Below are 9533 nucleotides of genomic sequence, written 5' to 3' on the forward strand. Positions count from 1 at the left end.
CAAAAACCTGAAAATATCCCTTTTTAAAGTGCATTCCACACACAGGAATGCGGTCAAGGAGGACTGCCGTAACTTATGAATTGCAGTCGCAGTGGTACTTTCTGAAGCTTTTCCATTTGCTGAGAACTCGTGACAGTCTTCACAGGGACACAGAATGCTTTTCTGAGATTTTATTTTGAAAAGGGATTTCATTGCAGCACTAACAGTTTTTGTGCTAGCCAGCGTGTCCATCACCATGGATACTTGGGTCTGGGTCAGTCTTTTTGCATATTCTCCAAATAAATGCTGCTGTTGCTACGTGTCTGCTGAATGTGTAAACAGGCAACGGTTTGCCATATCAACTTTATATGGTGATAATATGTCAAAGTGGGGATTACAGCTTGGTGAGGATCCAGGTGGCCAAAGCATCATGTTATGCGGACAGGAAGAGATTTTAATTCAGTCATTGTCAGTGTTGAGGATGGACTAACAAAAAAGACAGGAGCGGTTCAACTTCTTTTCTTCTCATGGGAGTAAAACTCAAATGCTTGTCATAAAATCATAAAACATTGCTGTTTTTTTATTCTGTCTTGATTTGAATGGTGTAATGGCCTCTTAAATCAGATCAGTTTTGTATTTCCACCTGAGCATTTAACTGGTAAATTCACAAACACATAGGCGTACGGTATCTAAATAGCCGTCATGTGCTTTCTGTGTGATGCTTAAAGACGGACCTCAGGGTGTGTGTGTGGCTGGGTTCAAAACCAATCCTCAAGCTGCTCTTCGAACCTTAAATGGAAGTCTGCTACTTGACCTCTTGATTCCTCTGTGTGTCACTTTCGGTCTTCCCTTGTCTGTTTTTTTCTGACCTTCTCTCTCTTTCCTCTGGCCGTAATACTGTACGTGTTATTCCACTGACCCACTGTGTGTGTGTGTGTGTGTGTGTGTGTGTGTGTGTGTGTGTGTGTGTGTGTTCACAGTGCATTCCAATGGTTTCTCTGGCAGTCAGAGCGTCTGCTTGTAGTTATAGCGTTTCTGCCTCAACCTGGCAACCTCTCTTTCTCACTCACAACACACACACACATGCATCTGAAAATTTAAGAAACTTAGATGTCCTCTCTAAATGTCACACAATCTCTCAGTCTAGTTACGAGTTTTGCTCAAAATAAGACAACAATGTGAGTGTTAAAGGGTCAGTCCACCCAAATCATAAAAACACACTGTACCATCAATGACCTCTGGAGCTATCTAGCTATATAAATACTTTTGGTTTCATTTGCTGATCTTTAGCGATATCAGTCTCTTAAACTTCCTCCACAAAAAAAAAACCTATAAGCAGCAGATCTGTCTGTGTATTTGTCAGCTGAAACTGTCACTGTAGTCGTCTAGTTACCCCATGAGTGTGTTGAGATGTCAAACTGTGAATCATTTTGGGCTCTTGTATTTTGATGGATAATAAATGAGAGGGAAAACCTCTGATATTTTATGTTGAAATAAGTCAATGTGAATTTTTAGTAGTAAGGAGTAAGAGAGGGATACTTGTGATGACTGTTGGTCCTGCAGATAAGGACAGCCAATATTTATACAGCTGGACTTCCTTCTCCTGCTCCCTCTCTTTGCTGCTCTTGCTTTATTTCCTCTGGTTTCCTTATAATCCACCTTTTATCGTAATTTACACACTCTACACCCCCACCTCTATGTTGAGCTGTTTACTTTCTCAAAGCCAGGAACCAGACTAAGAGCGACGAGTCAAATCAGTGACATGACTCTCTGTGGATACAGTGGCATGTGGGCACAATTTTCCCGTGCATGGACAAAGCCCAACTTTTGTTAATGGTACTCCTCCAGAGGTGTCTCCAGATGATATCACAGATTAGAGTGTTGGCTGGTTGGATGAGGTAATTCACCTGTATTCTCAAATGCCTGAGGAGTATTTGTGAAACCTTTTAGTGAAACCTTTTGTCTCTGTCTCCTTCTCTTCCCAGCTGTCCTGCGCTGCCTCCAGCAGAGCGGTGAGCCCCCTGGTGGTTCCAGGGGACTTCAGTCAGCCGGCCAGTCCCTTCGGATGTCTGGATAACTCTGCTGCCAAACACAAGCTGGGCCTGAGATATAAAGCCCGCAACAAGAGGAAACCTGTCAGTGTAAGAGATTCAATACACATTCTAATACACCACTACATATGCTTAATGCTCATTCTGGTTTAATAAAACTTGGGTCCTATTTTTATAGTTTTAGCTATTGTTTCTATTGTTTATTATAAAACTGAACTTACCAAAGTAATTGCTGAAACTGAAGAAAGTCCTTTAAAGAAATGTTCCTTAAAAAACGGACATTCAGATTATCTAAAGCTCTTTATTTGGAGCTAAAACTGAAAAGTGAAAACAGTTGGTGAAAATCCGTTGAGTACCATACGTTAAAGTTCAACCAAAAATCTGATTTACAACTACAGTTAATAATAAAGTTAATTATGCTAACATTCGTAGTCATTTTCTCCTTCAAAATAAGTTTGGCTAACATGGGGTTTCTTTTTCAAATTTATCTGATCATCTGACTGCTCATGTTTCGTTTTAAGGAAGTTGAAGCATTCTCAGATTTTAGCAATTAAATTGGTGAGTACAATTTTATGTTTTCCATAATGTTTAACACTGCAGAAATAAGACCCAAACCCACAAAGCTGGTTCAAAAGAGATTGTTTGGAGAGTGTTTATACAGACATATTCAGTAGTTGTTAATATTGTGGTGATGATCTTTTTCCCCACGTTCTGCTCAGTGGCACCTCAGCAGGGCAGAAATTTAATGGCTTTAACCTGCATCTTCGGTTCTGGACTGTCTAACTAGATCACTACATCACCATGAACCTCCATTTGGTAACTGAAAATGAGGTCATTGCTAATGTCTTCTGTCCGTGCAGAGGCTGGAGATGAAAGCTGAGGGAGACTCTGTGGTGGAGGAGACACTGAACGCCTCCATAACAGAAGCTTTGGAGGAGCGAGAACATCAGAAGGCAACAGAACGTCAGTGCACTTTTTGTTGCTCAACTCTGTTCCGTCTTTCTTTTTTTTTTTTTACTTTATATCTATTATATATCTATAATGACTTTGCATGTATGGAAGTCTCTAAGTACCCAATATTAAAATGAAATCCTTTAATCTAATTAAATTCTGTTGTCCATTTGTGTTGTAAGACAAAATAATAGGTTATGAAAATGCATAATTACTCCTAAATTTATATAATTTTTTTTTTAGACATTTAGCAACTTTAACTTGAAAATGAAATAGCTTTAATAAAACCATGTCCGGACTTTAGCTTTTTATATTGGTTAACTTTGAGAGATTTCAAAAAGAACCCCGGGAGAGTCCTGCTGTTATGAAAATGCTCGGATTTATTAGAAATTAACTGAAATCAGGATATGACTAAACTTTCTAATTTAGGTCCAAGTCCATTTCACTAATAATTTAATTATCTTATGATAATGATAATAAACATAAAACTTTTATTTAGAATTGGAAAAATTATGCATTTTCAAATATGAAAATTGGGCTTTTTCATTTTTATATTGTTTAAAGTTGTTGTCAAACAACAGGCAGACACAAATTGCTAATGAATATTGATGTGGTTAAACTATTTCATTTTAACATTGGCAGCCATAGACTTCCATATAGTTGCTGCCACTGCTTCATATCACATTGATCTCTGAGACTTTTGCGTCTGTCTGTGATCCAGCCATAAGTGGTGATGAGCTGAAAACAAAAGTGGAGATGGAAGAAGAAGCAGACGAGGACGCTGAGGATCAAAGACAACATTTCAGGCCATCCCTGTTGAGTGATAAGGAGGAGAGGGAGGAGGAAGAGGATGAGTCCGACACAGAACAGGATGTGTCTCGCTGCCTGGACACTTCCTCTCCTCCTGAGCCGTCTCTCTCAGAGGAGGAAGCCCCAGAGGTCCAGCCCCTGCCCTCCTTCAAACCCAGCTCGAGAGCGTCCTCTGTGGAAAGTCCCCGGTGAGTAGATGTCATTTCCTCCTTCTTTTCTCCTCTTTCCAGTCTGCCTTGTTTTCTCCTTCTATCAATTTGACCCCTTCATATTTGTGTCTAGATCCACGCCAGAGCCCCCTGCTGGTCCAAGAGAATACTTGATGGACCCGCCAGGAATTGCCTATGGAGCCGAGGAGAACAGGGGTGAAAGTGACTTGGCGCTGAGAGGAGAAGAAGATGGAGTCCAGGAAAACAGGGACGAGGAGAGCTCCTTCTTGCAAGAGGTGCTGAGCTCCTTGAAGACTCCCATCGCGTCCTGCTCACTGGACGTGGAGAGTGAGGACGTTGTCCTGAAGATAGAGGAGAAGATGAAAGAAAAGGAAAGAGAAGATGTACAGATAGAAGAAGGAGAGGAGGTGAAGGAGGGGGAGGCAAAGGAGGATGAGCTTGTCGGTTATCAGGCTGGCTCCGTTCTGGCAGATCAGACCACAGAGGAAGAGGAAGAGGCTGCCACTTTAAGCACCAGTAGTAGTAGTACTTCTTGTCAAGATGTTGAAGAGGAGAAAGTTGAAGATAAGGATGAAGATGCAGCAGAGGAAGAGGAAGAGGAGCTAGTGGTGGAACATGTCAGTCAACATGGTGTATGTATCTTTTGATTCATTTTTAATGTCATGACTGAAAAACCAGTGAAACTCCTCCAATTCCAAGTGGGATTCACCAATCTCTGTCTTTATATAAGGCAATTTGTTCTGCTCCATTTGGGCGCAGCTTTCATTCACAAAAATATCACGTCCGTAAAAAGCTTCTCAATCAGTAGCGCTTCAAGTCCTGCTGTTGGAAATCCGCAGGCAAAAACAAATTTAGCAGTGTCAGGTGTCAGGGGCTCTGAAAAAAATGTCAAGGTATCACTACGGTTGTCAACACTGTCAACGCAGAGTGATACAGGGACAGAAACAAAGAGGGAATGGTTTGACATCAAGTTAGACAGTCAAGAGGACATAAAAGATTCCATTACAGGTGATGTTACACTGTCAGGTAAAATGGAGGATGTTCTCCAACCCACTACCAAAACTACCAGCAACTGAAGTGTTAAAGCTGTCAAAACAAGTTGCTATAAAAGAAAATCCCCCTGCGGAGAAAGCCAGACAATTAACCATTTAACAGATCAGGGCCTCTCGTTAATTTTGATCATAGTTGAGAGAAGATTGTAGAAAATTGTTGAATGCCCAAATGTTGGTGTGGTTCTTCTGTGACTCAAATTTCTACTTCCCTTATTTTCCTCTCTCCGTTTTATCTTCTAGCAAGAAGAGGAAGGAGATGAAGAGGAGGCAGAGGAAGTCAAACCCGAGGAAAAAAATGATAGGCTTATGGGAAACTCTTTCAAACAGGAAGAGGAAAGAGAAGTCGAAGAAAGTGAGGGAGAGGAGGAGGCGATAGAGCTGGAGAAGGAGCCAGAGGTGGAGGAGGAGGGACGAGAGAAGAAGGAAGAGGACGATGTGGAGGTGAAGGAGGCAAAGGAGAGAGTAGAGGAGGCAGAGGAAGCGATAGAAGAAGACAGGGACGATGCAGAAGAGATGACAGAGACGTTTCCTGATACAACAGAAGTAGAAGTTAAAAGTGCCGTTCCGCTGAGGGGGGCAGATGAGGGTGTAGATGTTGTAGTTGGAGATGACGCTGTGTACACCCCACAACACAGCAGCGATGATGAAATCCCCACAGAAGTGGGTGATCAGGTATTTGCCGTAGTGCATGAGAGTCAAGCAGCTTCTAGTCAACGCTTTGGAGAGGAGAAGGAAGATGGAGAAGAGAGAGTGCAGGAAGGCGGTGAGATCAAGCACACAGAACAAAATTCAAACCAAGGGGAAGAAAGTGAAGCAAATCAACCTGATGCAGATCATACTGAGCAGGCTCTGGATCATACTGAGCAGGCTCTGGATCAAACTGAGCAGGATCTGGATCAAACTGAGCAGGCTCTGAATCAAACTGAGCAGGCTCTGAATCAAACTGAGCAGGCTCTGAATCAAACTGAGCAGGATCTGGATCAAACTGAGAAGAATCTGGATCAAACTGAGCAGGATCTGGAGCAGGGAGGTGTAGAAATATCCCATTTAGGCACGAAGCAAGTTGAAAACGATCAAACTGAAGCTGCAGAACAAGCCAATGTTTCTTCCAAGCCTTCTTCTTTGTCTCTTCCAGAGTCACACCATGAGACTCCATCACAAGACAGTGGAGCCAGCACTCCCAGTAAGACCAGCACTACCACACTCCACATAAATCTACTCTCTCCAAGCTCAGAGAAGGTCACATCTTTCTTTAAACAGTCTTCACCTAATGCATATACCAAAGAAAGTGAGACACCTTCTCAGGGTGGAGCATCCACAGAGCAAAATACAGCATCCACAGAAAAAGAACCAGCTGACACAGTAGAAACAGCAGAAGAAGAGAAACAGTCGGCCCCGGAGGAAGAAGCTACACCTCCTGCCTCTGTGGAGGAAACGGTGAACCAGCCATCCAGTGGTTCAGATCAGAGGAAAGCCCGCTTCACCATCGCCCCCGCCTGGCAGAGATCACTCTCTGTAGAAGATGCCAAAGAGAGTTTGACTCCTCCCTCGTCCCCACCTAGCTGCGTCTCCTCTTCAGCGTCCGTCGTCACAGGGCCCGCAGGTGTGGAGGCGGTGGCTGCAAATAAGAAGGACCCCGAAGTGAAAGCAGAGCCAGCGAGTTCAGCTAAGGTTGAACTAGTGTTGAGTCCTGGTAGAGCGAGGAATGCAGGGACCACCGCTGCCAAACCACAGAGCAATGCAACTCCACCCCCCTATAAAGCTCCGACCTCAACTGCTGCGAGCACAGAAGGTAAGGATGTTGAACATGCTCGTCTTGTCTTTCTCCTGGCCCTTTTTAAGTGTCCTAAACTGAAATTGTATTATTCTCGGTCATGTTTCCCCTTGTCCTTGCACCAAAAAAAATGCAAATAGTCTGGTCTAATTCACATGAGGTGAGCTTGCTTTTGGAGGTAAAATAAAGTTAAACCGCAGACCAACTTCCTTCCACCTACTCTGTTGTAGTGGAGGGAAACCCTGACAATCCATTTGGAGTTCGGCTGAGGAAGACGTCTGTTCTGCACCGCTTCAGCTCAGAGGAGGAAAACACAGAGGTGATCACCCCAACTTTACTGTTGTTTAGGGAAAGCTTCTTCTTTGATGGTACTTGCACATTGGGGAAAAAAACTGCAAATCTTTTAAAAGTACTGAAGATGTCCCATTTTGAGGATTTCTGCAGGAATCCAAAGCTGCTTGTATGTGGAAAAAGTGTTGCTGATTGTTTTGGTTTCAGGGCCCTAAACTTATGGTTGCTTTTTTCAGCAAAAAAGTTCTAAAACATGAATAACGATAAAAGAAAAGCGAATATTGGACTTACATTGGACTAAATGAAGACTAATGTTGCTCCCTATCTGCTGGATGTATTAATACGCAGCTGTTTGCTAACGCTAATGTTCGCCTTATCAACTATCTAGGGTGATAATCTGTCAGTGTTTGTGTAGAGCTTGTTTCTGCTGCCCCCAAGTGGTCAAAAAGCAACAAATGCAGGTCCAAGGGAGTTTTTGCATTGAATTTTGTATTTATTATGTGATATTGATTTTCATATTCAGCCTCCCATTGAGCCACCAGCTCCGCCAACCAGCTGTAAAGTAGACTCACCACAGCCTGTCACTATAAAGCCCTCCATAAGTCAGCCGGTCAGCAACAAGCCTACCCTCCCTAAGAAACCAGATGTACCTGGAGATAATGGAGGGAAAAACAAGCGTATCTCAGGTGTGTACAAACATCCTCTCACATACTGACTTTACACTAAGTGCATAAGGCTTATAGCTTTCTTATATACTGTAGAAGGGGCTCACTTGTAATTGTTCAAAACGTGGGCTAAATCCGACTGATTCAGCCCAGGATGTAACACTGCATCTGCTGTGTTATTGATTCAGACCCAGCTGCAGTTCGTGGTGGATCTGATTCTCCCAGCTGGATCTCTGTGGCCAAACAGAAACAGAGGATCTATAAAGAAAACTCACTGGAAGAGATAGCTGTCAAGAAGGTACTCTGTGTGTATGTGGCTACGATTGTGTGCAAAAGCAAACTACTAAAGAAACACAATAACGTAGGTGCCCACTTTCTATAAGAGGTGGGGCAAAATATAAAATAAGAGTAATAAATCTAATGACTGATGTTTAGTTTATTTGTTGTTTTACCAACAACAATAATTGCATAGCATTTTTTTTTATATTAGCCTCTAAAGAGTCACATGTCGTGGTTCAAATGAAAGTGCACTTGGATGGCATCAGTATATATGCTGTTTTGGTCTTCTGTTAGACCTGCTTCCATGTGTTTACAGTACATCACCACACATTTCCAGCCACATAATCTGTGTAACTAACTCTGCTGCTCCCTGTCATCAGGAGGAACAAGGGAGGAAGAGTTCACTGCCGATGTATGTAAGCTCAGCTGCAAGCCGGGAGCACAGTAACAACACAGTCGAGTCCACCGGCAAAGGTCAGAACTCACACACACACACACACACACACACCCCTATCATTTGAAATTGTAAAACATGTTGTGCTGCTTCATTTACAGAAGACACATCATCTGTAGCATGGAAGCATCCCAACAGGGTTTTCTTTAGAAATTAGAATTTTTCTACTCGACATGCTGAATTGCTTTGCTGACTTGGGTATGCTTTGAGTACACTAAATGCCACTTTTCCCGCTTTTTGTTCTGCACCCTGACCTGTTGCATGCAAGTAAAGCTTTTGACCGATGCAATGCTGCCCTCATCTGGAAAAACTTCGCTACCGCAACTGACCCAACAAAATTCAATTCACGTCACATTTGAACATCCATACAGTGTGTGTTCTCTGAGGTACTTTATGTTTGAATTGATTACACATGACAACTGGCTCACAGAGATATAACTGATCAAGATAAAAATGTATCAAAAATACAACTGTGAGAGTTTTTTCTTAATTTTTGAGAAAGGTGAAAAGGGTAATTGGACAAAAATACTAAATCTCTTAGAATAGGAAAATAGTGCTTTTCCAGAATGGAGTATAAAGAGGAAAAAACAAACCACAGATTCTATAAAATAGTTCACCATACAAAAGAGTTGTGCTGTTTTACATATTACGACTGTTCTTTGCTCTGTAGTTGGTGTGATTTCTGTGCAGCAACAAAACTTCTTAGTATTCTTCTGTATCTCTTTTGCCCACTTTTAACTCAAAAAACGATTACGCTTCTAATATCAGTCATATGTTGTTACATGCAAAATTATATGCAGTTTCCTGCATATGTATATTATTTGCCTTAATTTGCATATTTATGAAGGTATTCCTTGCAACAACAAAAAAGATTAATAACAATACTTATTATTTTCTGGAGCGCTTTTCATGGCCTCAAAGACACTTCACAAAGGTTAAAATAAAGGTTAAAATGGTCTTTAACACACATTACTGTGTGTGTGTGTGTGTGTGTGTGTGTGTGTGTGTGTGTGTGTGTGTGTGTGTGTGTATATATATATATATATATATACACACA

General features: G+C 41.9%; 1 protein-coding gene across 5 annotated transcripts in view; it reads left to right on the forward strand.

Annotated features, from left to right (window-relative positions):
* The window catches only part of zgc:66433 (uncharacterized protein LOC321250 homolog), a 52367-nt gene that overhangs the window by 40406 nt on the left and 2428 nt on the right, over positions 1-9533 (forward strand). For 4 of the 5 annotated variants that reach the window (XM_046029864.1, XM_046029867.1, XM_046029866.1 and 1 more), the window contains 9 exons: positions 1965-2120; positions 2891-2993; positions 3703-3979; positions 4074-4593; positions 5254-6805; positions 7018-7106; positions 7602-7764; positions 7932-8041; positions 8403-8496. In XM_046029864.1, the coding sequence (XP_045885820.1) occupies positions 1965-2120; positions 2891-2993; positions 3703-3979; positions 4074-4593; positions 5254-6805; positions 7018-7106; positions 7602-7764; positions 7932-8041; positions 8403-8496 (3064 nt within the window). Of the gene's footprint in view, positions 1-1964; positions 2121-2890; positions 2994-3702; positions 3980-4073; positions 4594-5253; positions 6806-7017; positions 7107-7601; positions 7765-7931; positions 8042-8402; positions 8497-8749; positions 8863-9533 lie in introns of all 5 variants that reach the window. The other variant, XM_046029868.1, reaches the window with a different exon arrangement.

Source organism: Micropterus dolomieu, linkage group LG19, assembly GCF_021292245.1.
Source record: "Micropterus dolomieu isolate WLL.071019.BEF.003 ecotype Adirondacks linkage group LG19, ASM2129224v1, whole genome shotgun sequence".
Taxonomy (NCBI): Eukaryota; Metazoa; Chordata; class Actinopteri; order Centrarchiformes; family Centrarchidae; genus Micropterus; species Micropterus dolomieu.